The following is a 16,041-nucleotide window of genomic DNA, read 5'->3' on the forward strand; positions in this document are numbered from 1 at the left end:
AGACCAGAAAAACATTTTGCTCTTGAAGAACTAATGATAGCAATTATGTTTCCCATTATTAGACCAAGAGTTATATAATCAATTGTGTTTTCCTCTTTGCCTTGGTTTATATAACTTAATATAAATTCTCTTTACTTTGCTACTTTACTTTTTCTTATCTGTGTTAATTTTTAAATTTTGAAAATAGGTAGAACATAATTTCCATAAGTTCTCAAACTCTTCTGAGTGACCCCAACTTTTACATTCCCATAAAATAAGCTATATGTAAAATCACTATCTGAGTATCGATGTATTTAAAAACTCACATCTTACTATACATAACGAGAGTCAAATGGATAGCTGAAGCAAAAAAGGCCTAAGTCAATGGTGAACTAAAACTGAAAACAGGCAAAGGAATATATTGTGGTCGAAAACACATGAAATCTTGTCAACATGTTTTATGCCAAAATCAGTTCTAAGGGAGCAAAATGTTCTGTAAATTCTAACAGTAACAGTAAATTTAGGCACTGACGTTAAGCCAGCCTCTCTCCTGCAACTCAGTGGGTTTTTCTAAAACGTAATAGAACATTTCAACATCATGTCTCAAAATTGAAATGCAATATATTGGAATGGAAACCCTAGAATTATTGATTTTTAAAATTAAAAATGTGTAAATGTCACTCTTCCATATTTCCAGTATTGTTCATTTAAAGTGAATATTTAATAAACGCCTCTGCAAAAACAGAAACCACAAAATTTTGACCAATGAATTTAGCAATCATTTAGTCCTATCTTTTTTTTTGACATCTTTATTGGAGTATAATTGCTTTACAATGGTGTGTTAGTTTCTGCTTTATAACAAAGTAAATCAGTTATAAATATACAAGTGTTCCCATATCTCTTCCCTCTTGCGTCTCCCTCCCTCCCATCCTCCCTATCCCACTCCTCTAGCTAGGTGGTCACAAAGCACCAAGCTGATCTCCCTGTGCCATGCAACTGCTTCCCACTAGCTATCTATTTTACATTTGGTAGCGTATATATGTCCATGCCACTCTCTCACTTTGTCCCAGCTTACCCTTCCCCCTCCTCATATCCTCAAGTCCATTCTCTAGTAGATCTGTGTCTTTATTCACGTCTTGCCCCTAGGTTCTCCATGACCATTTTTGTTTTCTTAGATTCCATATATATGTGTTAGCATATGGTATTTGTTTTTCTCTTTCTGACTTACTTCACTCTCAATGACAGACTCTAGGTCCATCCACCTCACTACAAATAACTCAATTTCATTTCCTTTTATGGCTGAGTAATATTCCATTGTATATATGTGCCACATCTTCTTTATCCATTCATCTGTTGATGGACACTTAGGTTGCTTCCATGTCCTGTCTATTGTAAATAGAGCTGCAATGAACATTTTGGTACATGACTCTTTTTGAATTATGGTTTTCTCAGGGTATTTGCCCAGTAGTGGGATTACTGGGTCATATGGTAGTTCTATTTTTAGTTTTTTAAGGCACCTCCATACTGTTCTCCATGGTGGTGCTGAATTCTCTTAGCTTTTGCTTGTCTGTAAAGCTTTTAATTTCTCTGTCAAATCTGAATGAGATCCTTGCTGGGTAGAGTAATCTTGGTTGTAGGTTTTTCTCCTTAATCACTTTAAATATGTCCTGTCACTCCCTTCTGACTTGCTGAGTTTCTGCTGAAAGATCAGCTGTTAACCTTATGGGCATTCCCTTGTGTGTTATTTGTTGTTTTTCCCTTGCTGCTTTTAATATTTGTTCTTTGTATTTAATTTTTGATAGTTTGATTAATATGTGTCTTGGCAAGTTTCTCCTTGGATTTATCCTGTATGGGAGTCTCTTTGCTTCCTGGACTTGATTAACTATTTCCTTTCCCATATTAGGGAAGTTTTCAACTATAATCTCTTCAAATATTTTCTCAGTCCCTTTCTTTTTCTCTTCTTCTTCTGGCACCCCTATAATTCGAATGTTGGTGTGTTTAATGTTGTCCCAGAGGTCTCTGACACTGTCCTCAATTCTTTTAATTCTTTTTTCTTTATTCTGCTCTGCAGTAGTTATTTCCACTATTTTATCTTCCAGGTCACTTATCCGTTCTGCTGCCTCAGTTATTCTGCTATTGATCCCTTCTAGAGCATTTTTAATTTTACTTATTGTGTTCTTCATCACTGTTTGTTTGCTCTTTAGTTCTTCTAGGCCCTTGTTAAACGTTTCTTGCATTTTCTCTATTCTATTTCCAAGATTTTGGATCATCTTTACTATCATTATTCTGAATTCTTTTTCAGGTAGACTGCCTATTTCCTCTTCCTTTGTTAGGTCTGGTGGGTTTTTGCCTTGCTCCTTCATCTGCTGTGTGTTTTTCTGTCTTCTCATTTTGCTTAACTTACTGTGTTTGGGGTCTCCCTTTTGTACACTGTTCCTGTCTTGCTAGCTGTTTGGCATAGAGTGTCCAGCACTGCAGCTTGCTGGTCATTGAGTTAAGTTGGGTCTTGGCGTTGAGATGGGGATCTCTGGGAGATTTTCGCCGTTTGATATTACGTGGAGCTGGGAGGTCTCTTGTGGACCAGTGTCTGAACTTGGCTCTCCCACCTCAGAATCACAGCCCTGACGCCTGGCTAGAGCACCAAGAGCCTGTCATCCACGTGGCTCAGAATAAAAGGGAGAAAAATATAGAAGGAAAGAAAGAAAGAAAGAAGATAAAGTAAAATAAAATAAAATAATTAAAATAAAAAATAATTATTAAGAAAAAAATTTTAAGAAGTAAAAAAAGCCAAATCAAAACAAAAAAACATACAGGCAGAACCTTAGGACAAATGGTAAAAGCAAAGCTATACAGTCAAAATCACACAGAGAAGCATGCACATACACACTCACAAAAAGAGAAAAAGTGAAAAAAATATATATATCTTTGCTCCCAAAGTCCACCTCCTCAATTTGGGATGATTCCTTGTCTATTCAGGTATTCCACAGATGCAGGGTACATCAAGTTGATTGTCGAGATTTAATCCGCTGCTCCTGAGGCTGCTGGGAGAAATTTCCCTTTCTCTTCTTCGTTCGCACAGCTCCTGGGGTTCAGTTTTGGATTTGGCCCCGCCTCTGTGTGTAGGTTGCCTGAGGGCGTCTGTTCTTCCCTCAGACAGGATGGGGTTAAAGGAGCAGCTGATTCGGGGGCTCTGGCTCACTCAGGCCAGGGGGACGGAGGGGTACAGAGTGCGGGGCGAGCCTAGGCGGCAGAGGCCAGCATGACATTGCACCAGCCTAAGGCGCCGTGCGTTCTCCCTGGGAAGTTGTCCCTGGATCACGGGACCCTGGCAGTGGCGGCCTGCACAGACTCCCGGGAGGGGCGGTGTGGATAGTGACCTGTGCTCGCACACAGGCTTCTTGTTGGCGGCAGCAGCAGCCTTAGCGTCCCACGCCCGTCTCTGGGGTCCGCGCTGATAGCCGCAGCTCGCGCCCATCTCGGAGCTCCTTTTAAGCGGCGTTCTTAATCCCCTCTCCTCGCACACCAGGAAACAAAGAGGCAAGAAAAAGTCTCGTACCTCTTCGGTAGTTCCAGACTTTTCCTGGACTCCCTCTCGGCTAGCTGTGGCGCACTAGCCCCCTTCAGGCTGTGTTCATGCAGCCAACCCCACTGCTCTCCTTGGGGTCCGACCTCCGAAGCCCGAGCCTCAGCTCCCAACCCTCGCCCGCCCCGGCGGGTGAGCAGACAAGCCTCTCGGGCTGGTGAGTGCTGGTCGGCACTGATCTTCTGTGCGGGAATCTCTCCGCTTTGCCCTCCGCACCCCTGTTGGTATGCTCTCCTCCGTGGCTCCAAAGCTTCCCCCCTCCGCCACCCGCAGTCTCCGCCCTCAAAGGGGCTTCCTAGTGTGTGGAAACCTTTCCTCCTTCACAGCTCCTTCCCAGAGGTGCAGGTCCTGTCCCTATTCTTTTGTCTGTTTTTTCTTTTTTCTTTTGCCCTACCCAGGCACCTGGGGAGTTTCTTGCCTTTTGGGAGGTCTGAGGTCTTCTGCCAGCGTTCAGTAGGCGTTCTGTAGGAGCTGTTCCACATGTAGATATTTCTGATGTATTTGTGGAGAGGAAGGTGATCTCTGCGTCTCACTCTTTCGCCATCTTGAAGCTCCTCTCAGTCCTATCTTATTTTATAAATTTTATAAGAGAAGGGCATGAGAAAATAAAGGTGTTTAAATTGACATGGCTTATTAATGTCTCGGCTGGAATTAGGATCCAGGTCTTCTGACTCTAGTCCTATCTTCTCTCTACCACATTTTATTTTAATTTTATCACTGGTAACTAGTTGTAAACATTTTAGTAAGAACATTATTAACAAGAAAAACAAAATACAGTAATTAGAGAGAAAATTAAAATAGCTGATCTGGGAAATGAAAATAAGTCTATTAGGGTTAAAATTTAAGCTACTAGGAATAGCTTGAAAATATTCCAAAGACAAATCAACTGTCCCAAACTTGATAAATAAAAATCAATAAAAGTTTCAAGAAACAAAAAGTTTACTCATATACAGTTATATTAAAACACTATTAGAACACAGACTTACTAGAGAGTGGACTTGAGGCTATGGGGAGGGGGAAGGGTAAACAGTGACAAAGCGATAAAGAGGCATGGACATATATACACTACCAAACGTAAGGTAGATAGCTGGTGGGAAGCAGCCGCATAGCACAGGGAGATCAGCTCGGTGCTTTGTGACCGCCTGGAGGGGTGGGATAGGGAGGGTGGGAGGGAGGGAGACGCAAGCGGGAGGAGATATGGGAATATGTGTATATATATAGCTGATTCATTTTGTTGTGAAGCTGAAGCTAACATACCATTGTAAAGCAATTGTACTCCAATAAAGATGTTAAAAAAAAAAAAAAAAACACTATTAGAAACAACCCAAATGTCTATCAACAGATGAATGGATAAGCAAAATGTGGTATATACACACAATGGAATATTACATAGGCATGAAAAGGACTGAAGTTCTTCTACATGCTACAACATGGATGAACCTTGAAAACATTATGCTAAGCGAAATAAGCCAGACACAAAAGGAAAAATATTGTATGAGTCTTATCACTTATATGAAATATATATGATAAGCAAATTCATAGAAATAGAAAGTAGAGTAGAGATTACCAGGAGCTGGTAGAGGAAATAATGAAGAGTTATTGCTTAATGGGTACAGAGTCTCTGTTTGGGGTGATGAAAAGTTTTTAAAATACTGGAGGGACTTCCCTGGTGGCACAGTGGTAAAGAATCCGCCTGCCAATGCAGGGGACGCGGGTTCAATCTCTGGTCAGGAAGATCCCACATGCTGCGGAGCAACTAAGCCCATGTGCCACAACTACTGAGCCTGTGCTCTAGAGCCCACTAGCCACAACTACTGAGTCCATGCACCACAAATACTGAAGCCTGCGCGTCTAGAGCCCATGATCCACAACAAGAGAAACCACTGCAATGAAAAGCCTGCGCATCACAACGAAGAGTAGCCCCCGCTGGCCGCAACTAGAAAAAGCCCACGTGCAGCATCGAAGACCCAACACACACCCCCAAAAAATAAATTAAATAGTGGAGATGGTCCTACAACAATTAAAAATGTCACTGAATTATACACTTAAAAATAGTTAAAATGGCAAATTTTAAGTACTATTTTATCCCAATCTTAAAAAAAAAATTTAAAAGACCACTATTAAATTACCTATATTTATTTTATAATAAAAAATGTTCAGAAACACCATCCTATGCATGACCAAAGGTTCTAAATCTTATTTGAAATATTTATTCATACAAGCCGTTGTTAAATGTGTACATGTTACGCAGTAGATGGATGGATGGATTGATGGAGGGATGGAGGGATGGATAGATGAAAAGAATGAAAGCATACAGGCCAGCCTATCACAGCTAACTGACAGAGTTGCTAGAAAGATCAAATTAAATGATGTAAAAGTGTTTCAAAATCATAAGGCACTATATAAGTATATTTTGTGTTACATATCTCCAAAATTGAAGCTAAAAGTGATAATACTTTGGGAAAAAATACAGTTTCAATAAAGGATAAAATGTTTGTAAAACCAAGGAAGAATTACTTTTAAAAAGTGTCTGCATGTTTTAAAAATTACAGGCATATCTCATTTTATTTTGCTTCACAGATATTATTTTTTACAAAATGAAGATTTGTGACAACCCTTTACTGAGCAAGTTTATTGCGCCATTTTCCCAACAGTATTTGCTCATTTCATGTCTCTGTGTCACATTTTTAGTAATTCTTGCAATATTTCAGACTTCATTATTGTTATATTTGTTATGTTGATCTGTGATCAACGATCTTTGTTGTTACTCTTGCAAGAAGATTATGACTCGTTGAAAGCCTGCAGCTTTTAGGGACTTCCCTGGTGGTCCAGTGGTTAAGAATCCACCTTCCAATGCAGGGGACGCAGGTTTGATCCCTGGTCAGGGAACTAAGATCCCACGTACCACAGGGCAACTAAGCCCGCGTGCTGCAACTACAGAGCCCACGCGCTCTGGAGCCCGTGCGCCGCAACTAAGACTCAACGCAGCCAAAAATAAATAAATTAAAAAATATATATATATAAAAAGAGTGCTATATTTTAAAAAACGAAAGCTTGCAGTTTTTAGCAATAAAGTATTTTTAGGCAATAAAGTATTTTTAATTAAGGTATGTACTTTTTTTTTAGACATAATGCTACTGCACACTTAATAAACTACAGTATGGTATAAACAAAACTTTCATATGTACTGGGAAACCAAAAAAGTTTGTGTGACTTGCTTTAATATTTGCTTTATTGCAGTGGCCTGGTACCAAACCACACTATTTCTGAGGTATGCCTGTTCTACATATTTTATAATTAAGAAAAAATATACTCTTTAAAAAAATAAAGCTTGCAAAAAGCTAAGGAACTATCCTCTTTTTTCTTTCTGTTTCATAAATGGGAATAACCATCTATGAAAAGTTGAAAAATGGTAAAATATCTGTCCCAGTGCTTTTCGAACTTTAATGTGCATATTACATATGAATTACCCAAAGATCATTATTTCTTGAATCATGTTGCCACATGATTTGAGGGGCTGAATAGTGGCTTTCCAAAAACGTTTCCATCCTAATCCTCGAAATTTGTGAATCCTAATTTACATGCGAAAGGGACTTTGCAGATATGATTAAATTAAGACCTCAAGATGGGGATATTATCCTGGATTATCTGACTGGGCCCTAAATGTAATCACAAGTGTCCTTTTAAAGGGAGGGCAGGAGGAGAGTGAGAAAAAGGTGATGGAAACATAGAGAGAGACTGGAAGATGCTACGCTGCAGTCTTTGAAGATGGGCTATGAACCAAGGAATGCAGGCAGTTTCTAGAAGCTAGAAAAAGCAACGAAACAGATTTTCCCAAAGACCCTCCAGGAGGATGCAGGCCTGCTGACACCTTGATTTTAGCCCTTTGAAACTGATTTCAGACTTGTGTTCTTGTTTTATTTTTATTTTATTTTTGGCTGCACCACATCACATGGCTTCTGGGATCTTAGTTCCCCAACCAGGGATCAAACCTGGGCCCTCTGCAGTAAGAGTTCAAAGTCCTAACCACTGGCCTGCCAGGGAACTCCCCAGACTTGTGCTCTTTTAAGCCACTAACCTATAGTAATTTATTACAAGCAGCAAGAGGAAATTAATACAAATCATACATTATGATACAAATCATAATTTCGATTTCTTTAAAAAGGAACTTACATGCTTATTAGAAGTGTTGTTTATAACACTAAAAATACAGTAATAACTAAAACTCCAAAAAGAAGTTTTAAAAGTATGCACAACCATTAAAAACTATCACAGAGGGACTTCCCTGGTGGTGCAGTGGTTAAGAATCCACCTGCCAATGCAGGGGACATGGGTTCGAGCTTTGGTCCAGGAAGATCCCACATGCCGCGGAGCCAACTAAGCCCGTGCGCCACAACTACTGAGACTGTGCTCTAGAGCCCATGAGCCACAACTACTGAGCCCGTACACCACAACTACTGAAGCCCGTGCGCCTAGAGCCCGTGCTCCACGAGAAGCCACCGCAACGAGAAGCCCGCACACCACAACGAAGAGTAGCCCCCGCTCTCTGCAACTAGAGAAAGCCCACGCGGAGCAACAAAAACCCAATGCAGCCATAAATAAATAAATAAATTTATTTATTTTTTAAAAAGTCAAAGAAAAATTTAGTTATGTGGAATACATGAGGATATATTAAGAATTTTAAAAAGCAGGTTACAATACTATATAATTTTTTAAAATTATGTGTATTTTGTTTCCTATAGTGTTACAGACTGAATTGTGTCTCCCCAAAGTTCTTATGTTATTCTTATTCTCTAACCTCCAATGTGATTATACTTGGTGACAGGGTTTTTAGGAGGTAATTAAGGTTAAATGAGGTCAGAAGAGCAGGGTCTTTATGATAGAATAGCACCATTATAAGAACAGACACCTGAAAGCTTGCTCACTCATGCTCTCAATCTCTAACCATCATGTGAGAACATAGTGAGAAGAGGCCATGGAAGAGACCTCCTATTATACCAGAAACAACCTGCTAGCACCATGATCTTGTGCTTCTAGCCTCTAGAACTGTGAGAAAATAAACTTCTTTTAAGCCATCCAATCTATGGGATTTTGCCATGGCAGCACAAGCTACTACTACAGATTTTAGTATTGAGAAGCGGGGTGTTGCTTTAAGGAATACCTAAAAATGTGGAAGAAACTTTGGAACAGTAATGGGTGGAGGCTGGAAGAGTTTGGAGGTGGCATGCTAGAAATATGGGTATTAAAGGTGATTCTGGTGAGATCTGAAATGGAAATGAGGAACATGTTATTAGAAACTGGAGAAAAGGTGACACTTGTTATAAAGTGGCAAAGAACTGGCTGAATTTAGTGTTCCGTGGAAGATAGAACTTCCAAGTAATGAAACTGGCTATTTAGCTGAGGTTTCTAAGTGAAGTACTAAAGGAGTGGCTTGGCTCCTCCTGTTTATAGTAAAATGCAAAATGAGATATATGAAGAAATTGTTAAGCAAAAAGGAACCGGAACCTAAAAATTTGGAAAATTCTCAGCCTATCTATATTGCAAATTAGACAGCATGTTCTGAAAAGGACATCAAGGGTGTGGCTGGATCATCACTCCATAAAAAGCTTATGGTATTATAAGAGCCAAAACAATGCCAGTTTGAACTGAAGGGGATAGAGACAGGACAAAGTGAAGGAAGGCTTACCGACTTCTTGGATTTGAAAGGACTGGAGAGCTATTTTGCCGCAAACATCAGCTATTCTTCAAGAAGAGGGAAAAATGACCCTGAAGGCCATTCAGAGGTCATCAGGGATACTACCTCATTTTCAACAGGCCAGATGGCCTCTGCCAGAGGTCAGGGGCAGAACCTCCACCTAGAGTTGTGGGGTGATGCTGCCATGCCAGTGGGCCTGGAAGGCAGAGTATCAAACCAAAAAGGATTAATGTCAAGCCTTAAGATCTAATGGAATTTGCCTGGCTAGGTTTTGGACTTCCTGGGGACCCATCACTCCATTTTTCCTTCTGATTTCTTCCTTTAGAATGAGAATGTCTATCCTACCATTGTATTTCGGAAAGACTTGTCAGATTTCACAGGTTCACAGCTGGAGAAGAATTCTGCCTCAGAAAGAACTGTACCTGAGGACTTCCCCACTCCCAACGCAGGCGGCCCAGGTTCGATCCCTGGTCAGGGAACTAAATCCCACACGTATGCCGCAACTAAGAGTTCACATGCCACAACTAAGACCCGGCACAACCAAATAAAAATAAATATTAAAAAAAAAAACTGTACCTGGAATCTCACTGGTATCTGATTTAGAGATTATTTTAATGAGACTTTGTACTTTAGAGTTGATGCTGGAATGAGTTAAGACTTTGGGGGCTGTTGGGATAGAATGTATTTTGCATTTGAGAAGGACATGAATTTGCGGGGACCAGCGGCAGAATGCTATGGACTGAAATGTGTCCTCTCAAAATTCATATGTTGAAGCCCTACCTCCAATGTGACTATTTGGAGATAGGGCTTTTAGGAGGTAATTAATGTTAAATGAGGTTATAAGGGTGGATTTCTCACAGGATTCGTGGCCTTATAAGACAGGAAGAGAGAACGGTCTCTATCTCTGCGCATTCACCTAGGAAAGTCCTTGTGAGCAAACAGTGAGAAGGCAGCTGTCTGCAAGCAAGGACCACAGCGCTTACCAGAACCAGACCATACTGGGACACTGAGAAAATACCATGAGAAAATTCTGTTGTGTAAGTCTATGGTATTTTGTTTCTGCAGCCCAAGCGGACTAAGTGTATATTATAACTAGAAAAATAAATATCTTTTCAGCAACACAACTTTGAAAGGCTATATGAAAATTTTATTTAAAGAGTTGCAAACAAAACAAAATACACTTGGCTTTGTCAATATTCAGGGTCTCATTTTTTTTAACATCTTTATTAGAATATAATTGCCTTACAATGGTTTCTGCTTTATAACAAAGTGAATCAGTTATACATATACATATGTTCCCATATCTCTTCCCTCGTGTCTCCCTCCCTCCCACCCCTCTAGGTGGTCACAAAGCACCGAGCTGATCTCTCTGTGCTGTGCGGCTGCTTCCCACTAGCTATCTGTTTTACGTTTGGTAGTGTATATATGTCCATGCCACTCTCTTTGTCACAGCTTACCCCTCCCCCTCCCCATATCCTCAAGTCCATTCTCTAGTAGGTCTGTGTCTTTATTCACGTCTTGCCCCTCGGTCCTCCATGACCATTTTTTTTCCTTAGATTCCATATATATGTGTTAGCATACGGTATTTCTGACTTACTTCACTCTGTATGAGACTCTAGGTCCATCCACCTCACTACAAATAACTCAATTTCACTTCTTTTTATGGCTGAGTAATATTCCATTGTATATATGTGCCACATCTTCTTTATCCATTCATCTGTTGATGGACACTTAGGTTGCTTCCATGTCCTGGCTATTGTAAATAGAGCTGCAATGAACATTTTGGTACATGACTCTTTTTGAATTATGGTTTTCTCAGAGTATATGCCCAGTAGTGGGATTGCTGGGTTGTATGGTAGTTCTATTTTTAGTTTTTTAAGGCACCTCCATACTGTTCTCCATAGTGGCTGTATTAATTTACTTTCCCACCAACAGTGCAAGAGGGCTCCCTTTTCTCCACACCCTCTCCAGCATTTATTGTTTGTAGATTTTTTGATGATGGCCATTCTGACTGGTGTGAGATGATATCTCATTGTAGTTTTGATTTGCATTTCTCTAATGATTAATGATGTTGAGCATTCTTTCATGTGTTTGTTGGCAATCTGTATATCTTCTTTGGAGAAATGTTTATTTAGGTCTTCTGCCCATTTTTGGATTGGGTTGTTTGTTTTTTTGATACTGAGCTGCATGAGCTGCTTGTAAATTTTGGAGATTAATCCTTAGTCAGTTGCTTCATTTGCAAATATTTTCTCCCATTCTGAGGTTTGTCTTTTTGTCTTGTTTATGGTTTCCTTTGCTGTGCAAAAGCTTTTAAGTTTCATTAGGTCCCATTTGTTTATTTTTGTTTTTATTTCCATTTCTCTAGGAGGTGAGTCAAAAAGGATCTTGTTGTGATTTATGTCAGAGTGTTCTGCCTATGTTTTCCTCTAAGAGTTTGATAGTGTCTGGCCTTACATTTAGGTCGTTAATCCATTTTGGGGTCTCATAGTTCTTTTAAAGTACAGTGTTATAATGCTTTATAAAATGACCTCTTAACAGTATCTGATGCCTGGTAACACTGATATTTATCACTTAACAACCCCCTTACTCTCTGGACGTTATGATTTGAGTAGATAGAATATAAAATGACAGGTAATTTTTTATAATGACTGCATTAATTATAATAAAAACATATGGGGCTTCCCTGGTGGCTCAGTGGTTGAGAGTCCGCCTGCCAATGCAGGGGACGCGGGTTCATGCCCCGGCCCGGGAAGATCCCACATGCCACAGAGCGGCTGGGCCCGTGAGCCATGGCTGCTGAGCCTGCATGTCTGGAGCCTGTGCTCTGCAACGGGAAAGGCCACAACAGTGAGAGGCCCACGTACCACAAAAAAAAAAAAAAAAAAAAAAACATATGCCTTAAAGCGCTCAAAAATAAGATAGTTACAATTAGTTATCCTATACTAAAGTAGTCATTTGAAATTAGTCTTACATAATTAGGATGACCATAAGCCTGATTTGCCTGGGACAGTCCTGATTTATGTCCTGGTATAATTGTTAGCAGTGCCTATTTTCATTCTTTAAAAAGTCCTTGCCAACTATGGTTAGTCTATGTATAATCAATTACAGAATAATTACATTTTTTAAATTTTATGAATTTAGTGTTCAGTCTGGGACAGGAAATACCAACTGTCACTGAAGTCTGGAAAATATGGTTGTCACGGTATATAATATTCAATTACTTAAATAATTTTCTTCCACTGGGAGTCAAAGTAAATTTTGTAAATGAATTAAGAAGCACTAAGAACCAGGTACCAAAACATTTTTAAATTTTGAAACCACTCAAGAATCCAAATTTTTAATTTATTCAAGCAGTATTAAGATTATTCAAAGGAAAAATGTCAATACACCTAGAACTGGATCACACCATGTTTCAAAAATATAGAAATAAATGACTGTGAGCTTATCAACTTGACAACATAGATATATGTTCCAGTCAATGTTCTAGATGGGATAACAACTCTAAAGTCCTTCCTTTAATGTTACAAAATAACATTAAAAAATGAACAAATGACTTAGATTTTAGGATTGGGGTCACTAAAATCAGACTGGTCATCCAAAATGTGTATCCTACTCATAAACTGAATGTAATGATATGCTGACTCATGGTGCTGGCTTTTCTTCATAATAGAAACATGCCATTTTTAAGAATTATCAAAGCTATGTTTAAAGAGGAGAGCACAATAGGAATGTGAAAAAAATCTTTTCTTCCTAGAAATGTCTAGGCAATTGGCAAAGAAAGGAGAAAACAGTCTGAATATTAAATTCAGATTGGCCACAAGCAATCAGCTTTCCACATTTGCAAAATACAATAACTGTATCATCTCTACTGAATGTTATTGAAAATGAAAACAGGGTTAAATACAACTGTAGAACACTGCTTAGTTTAGAAAAACTCTTTCAGAGAATCCTATTTGTTAAGTATTTTCACTTAATATAGACCTGATCCATTCATTCACCATTCACTTAATACACACTGGATTCATTCACGCCATAGTGTTTATATTCTAAAGTAACGAGTCTACTACTTGTAAGCACTGCATCTCTCACAGCATCAATACATATGTATACTCTGAGACTAGTCTTTGGATTCCTTTTCTTCGTCTGAGTCCCGTGACCGCTTCCGGATATTCAATGAACCTTCTGTTTGCAATGAACATGCAGTAGCAACAACAGCATCTCTAAATCCCTGAGGCTGCAAAATGAAAAAATATACAAGTATGCTTTAAGAACATCTAAAATAACAACTGGTCTTCCAAATATTTTAAAGTAATTGATAAAAGAGCTACTTTATTCTTGGGATAAAAGTTATCAACCACTGTGAATGAAGAGGATAAACCTCAAAGACAGCCAGGGCTATAATAGGGTAACTTTTATCTAGAGTATGTGTATGTCTTTACTTATACATACACATACACAGAAATATAGTACATTATAAAAATCTTCTCTAAAAGTCAATCCTAACAAACTTTACAGTGGCTCTATTAGAAGAGGTGAAAGGAATTAACATGCACTAATTACTTAGGTACTTTAGAAATATTTTCACAATTAAATACTCTAATGAATTGGGAGATTGGGATTGACATATATACACTAATATGTATAAAACAGATAACTAATGAGAACCTGCTGTATAGCACAGGGAACTCCACTTCGCTGTACAACAGAAACTAACACAACATTGTAAAACAACTATACCCCAATAAAAATAAATACTCTAAAATAAAATGTCCCGATTAGATACTTTAAATGCACCTGGGCAGTGCAAAGACTAAGTAGATAATTCAGTTTCAGAATCTCCTTCTATTTCTGTTTTTGTCCTTAAAAAATGAGACGCTAAGAATATATCTGATTCAACACTATTGATAAATATGCATTATTTTAGCCAAAAATTTATTTTCTATGATGTAAAATTACAGGAAAATTAACACTTTAAAGTGGGATATATTTCACTTATATGTGGAATCTAAAAAAAAACAAGAAACTAGCGAATACAACAAAAAAGAAGCAGACTTACAGATACAGAGAACAAACTAGTGGTCACCAGTGGGAAGAGGAAAGTGGGGAGGGGCAATAATGAGGTAGGGGATTGAGATGTACAAACTACAACACTATGCATAAAATAAACTACAAGGATATTATTGTACAACATGGGGAATATAGCCAGTATTTTACAATAACTATAAATGGAGTATAACCTTTAAAAATTGTGAATCACTATAATGTACACGTGTAACTTACATAATTTTACATATCAACTATACTTCAATAAAAAAAGAAAAAAGTGGGATATATTTGATGACTATGATAGATCTATCAAAATGAGTAATGCTGGTATTTTTTTCTTTTCTGAAAATCTTTAACGACTTTCACTTTAAAAATCTAATATCCTGACATTACACATGGCACGGAACACACTCCCCTATAAATAAGTATTTCCTCTGTTCTTAAGAATAAATTTCAGTTTAATTGTGACTAGAGAATTCTTACATATACTACTATTTTGGGGATAATGTTCTAAGCGTCAAAAGCTGTCCTCAAATATGCTTGCTGCCTACAGAAGTTAACAGAAGCAATTTGTAAACGCTCTCTTGAGATAATTACTGCCCACTAACACCAAAATCCCACTCTAACCAAATAATACTGACTGTGATTTGAAATAGTACTGTAGCATCCTTCTGGCTTGGTGATTTGTACAATGTTGCCAACCTGCTTAAAGAAAAAGAATAAATATACACAAACACATGATCTTAATTAATTAGTTCAGACAACTGATTTAATAATTTAAATTCATAGTTTTTTACTATAATTCTATTATTTTGTTCGCTAAGAACACAGAAAGCAAAGAAATATCAAAAATACTCCCTTAGAACAAGAGCTATATGTATACATGTAATAATTATTACATATAATAACAATACGGGCTTCCCCGGTGGCACAGTGGTTAAGGATCCGCCTGCCAATGCAGGGGACACGGGTTCGAGCCTTGGTCTGGGAAGATCCCACATGCCGCGGAGCAAATAAGCCCATGCGCCACAATTACTGAGCCTGTGCTCTACAGCCACGAGCCACAACTACGGAGCCCGTGTGCCACAACTACTGAAGCCCACGCGCCTAGAGCCCAGGCTCCACTGCAGTGAGAAGCCCGCGCACTGCAACGAAGAATAGCCCCCGCTCGCCGCAACTAGGGAAAGCCCGCGTGCAGCAACAAAGACCCAACATAGACAAAAATAAAATAAAAATAAATTTTAAAAAAACCAAAAAAAACCACAATAGATTTGTTTACATAAGTGAAATTTTAAAACAACCAAAAAGGCCAATGACTGATTCAAATAAATTATTTTATACATGACAAGATGCTATTTACACTTAAGAAAATAAAGTGGAAGAAAATATTTAATGAGATTGGAAAATATTAATAATATATGAAGTATAAGTTATACTGTATGAGCCCACATTTATGAATGTTTGTACATATACATTATATAGAAAAATTACTAAAAGACTACAATCAAAGGGACTTCCCTGGTGGTCCAGTGGGTAAGACTCCATGCTCCCAATGCAGGGGGTCTGGGTTCGATCCCTGGTCGGGGAACTAGATCCCACATGCATGCTGCAACTAAGATCTGGCGCAGCCAAAATAAATATTAAAACAAACAAAACCAAAAAAAACTACAATCAAAAAGTTAAGTTGTTGTTACAAGGTAAAAGTTGTTTTTTTGTTTAGTTATCTACATCTTTCAAA

The 16,041-nt window shown here is 38.4% G+C and overlaps 1 protein-coding gene across 1 annotated transcript in view; it reads right to left on the reverse strand.

The window, feature by feature from the left end:
- Window positions 1–12,213: 12,213 nt before the first annotated feature.
- Window positions 12,214–16,041, reverse strand: part of RAD51C (RAD51 paralog C) — a gene marked incomplete at its 5' end in the record, with an annotated part of 31,863 nt that continues 28,035 nt past the window's right edge. The window contains 2 exons of the mRNA XM_082860293.1: window positions 12,214–13,491; window positions 14,945–15,005. Of these exons, the coding sequence (XP_082716419.1) occupies window positions 13,375–13,491; window positions 14,945–15,005 (178 nt within the window). The 3' untranslated portion in view covers window positions 12,214–13,374. The remainder of the gene's footprint in view (window positions 13,492–14,944; window positions 15,006–16,041) is intronic.

Source organism: Leucopleurus acutus (assembly GCF_964270905.1).
Source record: "Leucopleurus acutus genome assembly, chromosome: 19".
Taxonomy (NCBI): domain Eukaryota; kingdom Metazoa; phylum Chordata; class Mammalia; order Artiodactyla; family Delphinidae; genus Leucopleurus; species Leucopleurus acutus.